We start from the raw sequence: 11,407 nt of genomic DNA on the forward strand, positions 1-11,407 counted from the left end.
GGCTGAAGAGCAAAAATAGCCTTCTAATGATAAAGGAATTGCAATAGCTATGGAATCAAATCCTGATCTACATCCCACAATTATTTGGGTTTTCTTTTCTTAGAAGAGAAAAAGAAAAATAATTTCTTGAAATAACAATGACATAATAGCTATACTCAAAAATTAAACTTACATATAGGAATACAGGAATTCCTATGATTTTATTTGATGTTTAAACATTCTTTCACTTTAGTTATTTCTCTTTCTTGAATAGAAAAAGAATATTCTCCTTTTTCTCTTTCAATAGAAAAAGAAAATTTCAATATACGAGCAAATGCAATTTTTTTTTCTCTCACTTTACACCAGTGTAAACTAGGAGTAATTGCAACAATGTCAAGTAAAACAGCTGTTGGGGAAGGCTAAAGCATAAAGTGATTAAGCACTTCATAAAACCATAGGTGTCATGATAGACAGTACATTGCACGACATTAGGTCAAAGTAAAACCTAGAAAAAACGTTTACATGAGTTAATTGAATAACACCTTGTCTATGAACAATTGGCTTTTCAGAAACATTTGAACGAGTAAGAATGTCTTTCTATGTCAAATGCTTTTTACTGAAAAACATGTCCTCCCTCCCATCTTACCCTTCCTTTTGAAAAACTGAACTGAAATGCAGAAATAGTGCCACAGGGAGATTGTAGCTCAGGTTCTTATAAATTAGCCTCTTTCTAACCAATAGGTCACGTTCCCCTAGTAGACTAAGTCTCCAGTGACGCACCATCTTCGTCCTTTAAGAAGAAAAATTACAATGCATGGTAGAAAGCCCCAGGCCAGGGAGCTTATCCCATAAATGGAAAATGGATAAGTGAGTACTTGATTTCCTGGTCCAATGAAATATCACCTTTATAATTTCCAGAGAGAAACATTTTATTTTAATTGGTGAAAAGTCAACATTTTCTTGGCATATAAATCTGTTAATGGTTTGTATCATTAGTATTAAATAGAAGCTGAGAGAGAAATCATGAAAGCAAGCAAGATAACTTGTTTTCTATTTTAAAAATCCTCAGAGATCTTCTGGAGCAACATTTGCAGACATTATGGACTAAAATGAGCTACCAAAGTTAAAATGTCCTGTCCTTCAGGGGTGCTGACATTTGATATTCCTATTGGCCTGAGTAGGAATTTTGAGCTTTTAGCACCTTTGAGCATCATATAAGTTTTATTTAAGTAGTTACTTTTTAGGCACTCGAGTCTGAAGAAAAAAAAGAATTGGCTATTTAGTGTAATCTTATGAAAACATGTGTGACTTGCACCACTTTGAGTTCACGTCTTAGAAGCATGTCTGTGCTTAGAAAAGCAATGTGGAATCTCCCCAAATCAATCTGAAGTCAAAGTTCCATAATCAACGTAGAATTTACTACAAGTGAATTAGCAGAAAAAGAAGTGCAAAGTAATTCCAGAATATCACTAGTGCATAAGTAAGCATTCCTTGTAAATAAGTCACTCGTTTATAGAAACAGGATATAAATAAATGATGTTTGAGACTTCTTTCAAATACTTACAGTTCTTTATATGATAGATTTTAGAACATTCCACAGCATCTAAAATATATAAAAATAAATATCTACAGTATTTACAAAGTATAATACAATCCAATCTTTAAAAATACTTGTAAAGACACGTTCTTTAGCTCATACTGAGGTAAGTAGGTTTGTGTAAGACTGAGAAGAAATAGGAGAGGCAGTCGTTTTGAAGGAATCCCTTCGTCCAGTTGTTGTAGTGTGTAACACAACTAAAAGCATGTGCCATTCTCTGGTGGTCTTACATGTATTGGGCCAAAGTTATCCTTGCTGTAACTCCATCGAGGCAAGTTTAGTTATGCTAGGGACGAATTTGTCCCACTCTGCATTCTCTGTGTTCCCATTGTCTTCTGCAGAAACCCTCACAGCTTCATCTAAATTTGAAGTCATGTTCATCCCTGGTATGTGGAGATGCAGCTCCACTGATTTCACTGGGCTGAGTGTAGCTGGGATACCTGTAAGATAAAATAAAGAATTTAAGATGATTTTACTGTTTGTATTGGGTAGCTGACTGCCTCACCCTGTGATTGTCACTCTCTGAGCACTGTGCAGGTGATGATCTATTAACAAAATGGTCTGCCAGAAAATGTTCCAAATTGCACTTGCAAATTTTAAATGAAGACTTCTTGACTGAAGTCTAAGAGGTTTTCTGATGCATAAACCTTGATTTTCTTACTTTTAAACATTTTTAATGCATTCTACTACTTATTTAATATGCATTATTTGGTAAATTGCCCTGTGGTTCCTTGTACAGATGCCACCGTGACCAGCAGAGCACTACAGCTTCCTGGCTACAAGTCAATCATAGAATCATAGAATCATAGAATGGTTTGATTTGGAAGAGACCTTTAAGGATCATCTAGTCCAACTCCCCTGCCATGAGAACAGGACAGGCAGGGAGAAGACAATGATAACAAATAATAGATACAGAGTAAAACATAATCTACAGCCACACTGCCATCTGGGTTTCATGGCTGTAACCTTGCTTGTGCCGTACATCTAGGAATGGCAACGCTACTGGAGAAGAGCAAGCTGAATTCAGGAAAAAGCCATCATTCCTTCTATAGTAAGTGAAAAGAACAGACTTCTTCAGAGGTAATTTATTTAAATCTTTTTAGATATATATTTTAGGAACAGATTAGCTGTCCTTGGAGATACCAATTTCGCTGTTATCAATATATCGCTTATATAGTCCTAGCCTATAGTGCCTGAGATAACTTTGAGACAACGAATGTTCACATCCCTAGAAGAGGAGGGATGAATCCTGTACTTGCAGTCCCTTGCAAAGCCCTGCTGGGATGTAACATATAATGTAATGAGAAATATCAAATAATAAATTATATGCCATTTTCCCTCTATTGACAAAGCTAAGGAATTGCATCATTTCAGTGTTTACCCAGAATTGGGAAAGCTTGAACAACTCCTGCCTTTCATTTCAGACTGTGTTCATTCCGTTATCAACCTATATTGGAGAAGAATCAAGAGTGGCTTCCCAGCTGTTCCTGAATACATACCATAACCCACCCAACAGCAAAAAGAACAGAAAATGTGAGAAAAGAAATTAATGTGAATTTCTTATTTGATCAGCCCAACTCACGCCAGAATGCATGCTAACCACATCATTTGAAATGTCAGGACATTCAGGCAGCTCAATCTGTACACCCAATTTTGATTAAAATATTCGTTATAAAATATACCACAACTTCAGAGAATTAGCTCTGAGCAGAATATAGCTGTTGATAAACACAATGCAACTCCAGGGAAAATTATTTTCATACTTTCAGGTACCTGTTCTTTATTTACTTAGAAGTCTAAAGGAAGTAGGGATCCAAAGAAAATATTAAGATAAAATATGATTACCTTACCCCCTCCACAATTGCAACTCAACTTTTGAAATAAATGAGATGAAATTTTGTTTCATCAATATATAGCCAAAGTTGTTGCAAGTTCTGTAAAATATTTCTTGTAAGTTACTTTTCTTACAGTCAGTTCTTAATTGTAAACACCTTTCTCTCATTGCATTGTGCTCAGATTCAAATATTGTTGCATGCACAATTAAATTTTACTTCCACAGCATCAAAAGACATAGAGACAAGTATACTACCAGCCGGTAATAGGTGCAATACCATTTGCTGGAAGTGTGTTTATGTTGGTCAATACAACGTGCTCTGAAAGTTTTGAAACATTATCAAAATTGCTGATCTGGGTGGTCAAGGATTTCCGACTCTCTGTACTGGCACGACCTCTGGTGAGCCGTTCATCATGGTGACGGCGAATGCCAAAGATGCAACAAGAAAACGCTGCTTTAAATTCTTCTCTAAATTTCCCTGTCAACCACAAAAAAGACTCATGAAAAAATTGTCCTATAAACTGTGTTTCCTCAAACTTTATAGATTAGTAAAAAGCAGCTATCTAAAGCAAAATTAACCCAAAACACTTCTAATGCAGATGCAGGAAGTCACAATTTCAACATCTTGGAGAAAGACAGAAAACATATAACCTTTGTAAGAAGATATGTGAGGTGTGGTATGAAGCCTAAATTATTCTTGGCTACAAAGAATGGACAAACTAGCATGATTTATGAAATCACATCATGGATAGTCTGTTGATTAATAACATATCTAACAAAAACAAGTAATTGAGCAATCGTAGGCTTAAATGACTGCATCATTACTTCACATGTGAAATGAAAGAGCATGGCTAATTTGTATTTCATCTTGAATACATTTTCAAAGAAAATTCCAAGTGTTCAACGGCCTATTAGTCTGCTTTTGGGGCTCAGAGTAAATTGTTCTGATCATCGTCACGCTACACACCACAAAAAAAACTACAGTGGGCAAATGTGTAGTGAGGATCAATAGACTTTTCCTCCCTGTATTTAGCTGTAATGCCACCAGTTTAGGTCCCGATTCTGCTATCCGTAGCCAAATAAGACAAATACAAACGAAGTCAAATCTATACTAGTAAGTGAACAGCATCCTGGCTGGTTCTTTGGCCTTGTTGGCACATTCTGGTCATGCAAGTACTATTAAAGATTCACAGTCTCCAAAACCCAATACCTGCATATAAAATGCCAACTGGGGACAGCCCCTGGCCTGTGTTAACTCCCAGACAGTATCCAGGGAGTGTTTAGGGGAACGGCAATTGTTTAAAACCAAAGTCATGCCAGGGACTTCTCTACCAAATTAATGTCATGGAGAGTCAAATTCAAGCACTTGGACTCAGGCCCTGGCACTGTTTAGTTTAGTTATAGGTAGATAGCCTGAAGGTAATTGGATATTTCAGGCAACTTGTTCCAAGAAGAAGATCTAGCTCCCACCGGAGGAGCTGGGCTGATGTTACACAGTCATTAATCTTATTTGCTATGGCTCATTACATTCAAACTATACATTAAACTTGAATTCTAGGTAACTGTAACTTACCACTGAGGAAGTTATAAATAATAGGATTGGCTGCACTGTTTGCATATACAAGCCAGTGTGAGAATGTGAACCAGGCGTATACAGTTTCTCTGTCATCCGCATGATTAAACATCCCAAAAACCCTACAGAAAAAGAAAAGTAAACCTGAAAGATGGCAAAATTAGAAATTATATTAAAAGATTTGGCAACTTCTAACCTAATTTTATCTCTGATGACCTATTTGCAGTATCATAGAAAAGCTGATTCAACAGTGCTCACTTTCTTGAGAGAATGAAGTCCTCTCCCCATCCCTCAGCCTCCTGTCTCGGTGGTTTAGCTTGACAGAGACCATCAGTACTTTACCTTACAATGGTGCAGATGCATGACTTTTCTGCTAAGTAACCAGAGTTAGCTGGTGTCAGATAAGCCAAGAAAAGATGGAAAAAGTTGCTTTTGACCTAGTCATGTTATTGATGTTCCCAGCAGGCACACTCCCCAATAAAGAGGGGCTCTGGAATTGAAAAGGCACTGAACCGGCCCCAAAACTGAAGCCACAGTAGCAGTTTCCGTCCTCCAGTGAAATCTGCTTTGCCCAAGTTCCTCACCCCTAACTTTTGCCACTTAAGTGAAAATCTAACTATGGGCCTACTCTGCTATTGTAGTCGAGGCAACCTGTGTAGTTCCTCTGTGGTTCAGATCATAGGTGGCCTGAACTGCATTCTGGAAATACTTCTTTCTCTCCACACTGCCTACCAAGGGACTTGAAGATGAAAAGTACTCAAATTAGGCCTCAGGAAAGTGCCAGAATTGAGTGGGATGTATTTAAACCTTCACATCCAACTTGAAACTATTCCTTAAAAACTAAAATGTTCCTCAAGCACTAATAACAGGTTGGTTATTTTTTAGGATATTAAAATCTTCTGCTATATGTCATTATCGGTATTCCAGAGGGCTCATAAGATGTAACTATACCAAAGCCTTGGCCTGTCAGGCACTATACAGAAACCACGAGTGTCCACAATTATATCTCAAATGAAAAGGAGAGAAAAGGGTAAAAAAGTCAAACATAGCTTCATAGGAAAACTGAAGGGTTAGCCTAAGGTCTCAAAATTGTACGTGATGAGGCCTTCAACCCGCATATCACAGTCCTCGGGGCCAAGCCACAACACTACACTACCCTGCTAACCTTCAGCTGCCGCTTTAGGTAAATGCACTTCCATGGGCACATTTACAGCAAACAAGCTGTAATCCCACGTAAATGACAGGTTTTAATGAGGAGATAGGTAGATCATTTTCATGAGGAAGAGCTTGCTAATAAGGTTCCACAATCTGGCTTTCAGTTTAAGTACTAGAGATAGGTCAGATACATTTTTTTCTTGCAACTGTATGTTTTCCATTTCTTTATCATGAAATAAGTAAGCTTATCCTTCAAAAGTATCCGCCACAACAACAGGAATCTTGTAAAAGAGAATGGTTTTTAGACAGAAAGCTTTACCAAGTGTTTTCATTTTGGGATAAACTTCACCTTTTCAAGACATTGAGGATGCTAATTGGGAGATAACAAAGTGCAAAAACCAGGAGGACAACCATTAGCATACGTGCTGTTTTCCTTCTTGCACGAATCTGTTTTATTTCAGCTGCCACAGCACTAATCTTTGACTTTGTTGATTGTCCCAGCCCTCGGGGTTGTGCTGAGGACTGCAGAGGCTTCCATTTTTTCTGAACAACAGAAGAAGTTCCTGGGATCTAAGAAAGACAAAATAAGGGGCACTTTGAAAAATGAGCACTGTGGGTAGCTATAACAAGAAAAATAGCCATGTTGACATACACAGTGTAAGCTTGCAGGGAGAAATAGGGGTTTTTATTAAATTAATTGATGTAGCTGCAAGAAACAAATCCAATTTCAGACACACTTGAAGGACTGCATAAAAATTTGTGATTTATCCAAATGTATGAACTGATGTATTAAAATTTTCTTTACTCCCCACATACCTTGCCTTCCTTGTGTCTTCAGATTATCACACTTACCAACCCTATTGCTGCAATTAGGTTCCTATAAAGTTTACATTAAATGTTTTACTGTATGGCAGAGTAGTTTATCCCATTAATATGCTGCCAATTTAAGATACTAAACAGCTTTTCAGCATTGGAAAACAAGGATTTAAAGCCTACATAGGTTTAAGTGCCATAAAACCTCTGAATATGCAATCTAGATGACAACAAAGCAGCTAAAGAAATCACAGCTGAAGTGTGGATCTCTCTGCAAAGCTCTTCAAAACTGAATGTACATACAGTGATGAACGGAGGGGAATCATGGAAGAGTGCCAAGACATAGTAAGAATTAGGTTAGCCAAAGACACCTTGCAACGGGTAGATGTAGCACCATGCTATTAATAAAAATCTTGGGTTTTGTTTTCTGTGCCCTCATATAAGCCAAGCCAAATAAAGCAATTTTGCTTCAGTTTTTCAAAATTATTTCCTGCCTGCAGCCAAATGTGAGAGACTACAGATGGCAAGGACTTTCGCAGAGAACTCTATTACAATGACATTTAGAATGTTTTCAATGTTATACATTGTGAAAACCTTTTGGGTAGAAATATAGTTTTATTCATGCATAGTGCAATTGTCCGTGGAGTGACTACTCTCATGAGTGTAAAATAATCCATGTTTAAAAGTATCTGCAAAATTCACATTGTCTATTGTAACATTTTAAAAATTAGGGCTTATCCACACAAACTGACCAGAAAATAATGAAGTCTGGGGTATTTATTTCAGAAAAAATGTAAGCTAAAAAGGGAATGCTTGTTCTAAAATAAAAGCATGCATGTTCAGAATTGTTCTAGAATAGCTATTATGTTGGTTTTTTGGTTTTGTTTTTGGTTTTGTTTTTTTTTTGTGAATAGCTTCCTTGCACAGACAAGCCCTTAATTTAGCATTTATGTGCACCATCAAACCTGATTTATAACTATTGGAGCATTTTGGCAAAGTTGGGTTGTAATTAACAAGAAATCAATGAAGCAGACCGGGGGATACGTTATAATATTTATTTTTTACTATGGATATAAAGCAAAAAAATCCTTGCACTTGGTTCTACTACAGATTCCCACTCATTCAGCTGAAATCAGCAGTATCAGTTTCATACCTGGACATGTCTGTCCTATTGCAAGGGACGTACCCTAATTAGCTGTGGGATATAGTACTGCAATGTGTCTTTGCCATGCACTACTGAGATAATACGCTAAGATGCTGATTCTGGTTTATCAGGGGTACTTTTATATTTTGTTCTTCTAGCTTTGAAGCAGAAGCTTTTCCTTCCTTTTCAGTGATACTGAGTTATCATATTGTAGCAAGAACTGGAGATGGAAGCAGAGAAATTCAGACAAATCTCTCCCTCCTGATTGTGCCAAAGATTCACTTGAAGAAACCAGTGATCAGCTTTCATGGTTGCTAGATGCAATACAGACTAAGAGAAAGATTATCTTGGCTCAAAATTGCAAATGGTTATTTCTACAGAAATGTTAGACATGACTGTGTACATGGCTTGTACCTGTGTGTGCAGGTAGAAGGGTCTTTTCTGCTATTTAAACAGTCTTTAATAGCAAGAGGTGATCAAAGGTAGGACTGTGTACAATGCAGTGTCTCACTGTACTATATATTAAAATGCTAAATCTTCAGGAGTTTGTATTGAGAACCTTTCTAAAGAGCCCTATTTTCCTCAGTCTTTACCTGGCATACACTTGGGCTTTGCTACTGTTACACCAATAGGCAATTATAGAGCAAGAATTTTATCAGGGGGGAAAAAAAAAAAAAAGAGCTATATCCCCAAAGATGCATAGCTGAACCAGTACCATCTAAGGAGCATAACACTTCAGAAATATGTGTGCGTGTGTGTGTGTATATGGAAATATTTACAAATATGGATTGATGTAAACACACATACATGTGTTACAAGTGATAGGACAAGAAGAAATGGCCTCAAGTTGCGCCAGGGGAGGTTTAGATTGGATATTAGGAAGAATTTATTCCTTGAAAGAGTTGTCAAGCATTGGAACAGGTTGCCCAGGGAAGTGGTGGAGTCCCCATCCCTGGAGGTATTTAAAAGCCATGTAGGTGTGGTGCTTAGGGACGTGGTTTAGTGGTGGGCTTGGCAGCCCTAGGTTAACAGTTGGACTTGATGATCTTAAGGATCTTTTCTAACCTAAATGATTCTATGATTATGTATGTACAACTATATACATGCCAGTATAATGCATATATTTGCTTTTTAGTAACAAATCAGTTATAGAGATAATTGTGGAGAATTTGTGCAAGCCCATTGATTCACTAAAAACCCACTACCTGTGTCCAAACAGGTACTAAAAGTTGCAGTTATTTTGTCATGCACCATTCCTCTGTCCCCTCAAATCATTATCAAGGGGTTTATAACCAGAGGAAATCTCTCCAAATGTAGTAACAACTTGCAAAGATTGGAAGGGTACATTTCAGCTGTCAAATGAAAATGGGTAGGGTTTCTAGTTATTAATATGAGTAGGCTTTAGTGTCAATACACTTGGACATGAGTAAATTGAAGCATACAGTATGGAACTTGATAATACAAATTATGTATCAACACTTTCATCATAAGTCCATTCAGTCCTATTTATTTGTTCAGAAGTTACTTTTAATCTACTTAAAATCCACAAGAGAACATAGCCTTCTAAGTCACTACTTCCTTGCTAATAATTAAAATAAATGACTCAAAATCCCTGGTATTTGTGGCATGATTGTTCTTGTCTTTACAAAGATGAATCATTAATTCAACAGTTGTAAAGCTTATATTCAAAGATCTGCTTGAAAGACACAATCAGAAATTTTAGGAGCTATTGCACAAAGTACAGTAAGGATAGCTTGTAAATCTATCTTACCTTTAGTCATCTGAAAATTTGCACGCACAACACGCTCTATTTTAAAAAAGAACCTTTAGAAAAAGTGTAAGGCATAGAAAGCATCTACTGTTTGCTGTGTTTTTTCTATCACGTACATCTGGAAGGCTTATTGTACCTTGCAATAGGACCGCTATATTTAACTGAAGTTCTGGTAAATAACATGATTTCTTAACTGAAAAGATTATTAAATAATACATGTAAAGCACTGCATTAATTTGCTCTACATGACTGATTATGGCACATCTGTTGCACTTAGAAAAATGCCTGATGTCTGCAGCCAAGTCACAGTTGATAATAGATGTGCAGTGGTTTTAATTTCACTTAGTGCAGCCTCTTACACATAGTGCTATCATCTATGCTAGGAAAAGGGATATCTGCAATTTTGCATCATGAATAGCACTAAGCCTGTAGCAGTATTTGTCTTTTTGCCACTGAAAAAAAAAAATAAATGGATCCTCTTAACCTTGTCAGCATGCAGGATGTACAGGGAGAAGAAATACTGTGAAGAAATAAGCTAGCTAATACAATTGGGGAGGGAAAAACCCAACAAAACAGGTTGGTTTCCAATCATTCAGCTCCTGCTCTGAATCTGAACCAGCATTTTCAAGGTACAGGCAGGTTAAGAACAATTGCTTTGCATTAACTTAATTAATGGACAGTTTGAGAGAACAGGTAGATAGGTAGATTGTAAAGAAAGTACAGAAGAGAAGAAGGAATATGGTGATAAGGTCATTGGGTGCTACAGGACAGATAACTATCCAGCAATGCAGAGCATCTTAGAGCTATGTTAGATTGAACTTAACCCCAAAACTAAGTTCTAGTGAAGAGTGTCCTCAAACTGTAAAGGTTAAATTTTACCTTCAAACTATCTTGTTAATTAATCTTATAAATGTAAGAAATTAAAAGAAAAAAAATAATTTAAAGATAAACAGCAACTCTGGTTTAACCTAGTCTGATTAGAAGTGAGAATTATTGCTATTATGATGTATGGATGATAACAAAATGCCCTAAAGTAGATTTGAGTTTTCCTATATTTTAGTTATTTGCAAGAGATACATTTTGTCAGTATAAGATTTGATTTTTAGATTTGACATACGTATATTTAGAAATCTAAAGAGTACTTGTGATTTCTTTGATGGATCAATTTGAACTGCATGAAAAATGCTCCTGATGTGGCAGATATGCCCTGGCCAGGGCAGCCTCAAATGTGGATGGTATCAGACATAATGGTGAGAGAGAAATGATTCATCCCTGTATCTTGATGGAAATGTCAGCCATTGTTAGAGCTATTTGAGAGTACAGGAGAGGGAATATCTTGCATCATGTCTTCAATGGGATGAGTTTATTATTCTTTACAGAATGACAGAACAGGGGGTGGTGGAGGACCACAGCTATAGATAAATCCCAGAGAAAGCGGAAGACAGCAGAGAGAACCATAGACTGATGCATGACAGATTACAGTTCACATCCAGAAAATGATTATCAAACTGACACAACTTTTAATTGTTGAAGGGGGAAGA

General features: G+C 36.8%; 1 protein-coding gene across 1 annotated transcript in view; it reads right to left on the reverse strand.

The window, feature by feature from the left end:
• Positions 1-1,532: 1,532 nt before the first annotated feature.
• LOC104164697 (orexin receptor type 2-like) overlaps positions 1,533-11,407 on the reverse strand; it is a 19,877-nt gene continuing 10,002 nt past the window's right edge. Inside the window, exons 4-7 of the mRNA XM_009704107.1 lie at positions 6,488-6,708; positions 4,984-5,105; positions 3,688-3,888; positions 1,533-2,016 (exon numbers count right to left, since the gene is read on the reverse strand). Of these exons, the coding sequence (XP_009702409.1) occupies positions 1,823-2,016; positions 3,688-3,888; positions 4,984-5,105; positions 6,488-6,708 (738 nt within the window). The 3' untranslated portion in view covers positions 1,533-1,822. The remainder of the gene's footprint in view (positions 2,017-3,687; positions 3,889-4,983; positions 5,106-6,487; positions 6,709-11,407) is intronic.

The sequence above is a fragment of the Cariama cristata genome, unplaced genomic scaffold, assembly GCF_000690535.1.
Source record: "Cariama cristata isolate BGI_N322 unplaced genomic scaffold, ASM69053v1 scaffold37067, whole genome shotgun sequence".
Taxonomy (NCBI): Eukaryota; Metazoa; Chordata; class Aves; order Cariamiformes; family Cariamidae; genus Cariama; species Cariama cristata.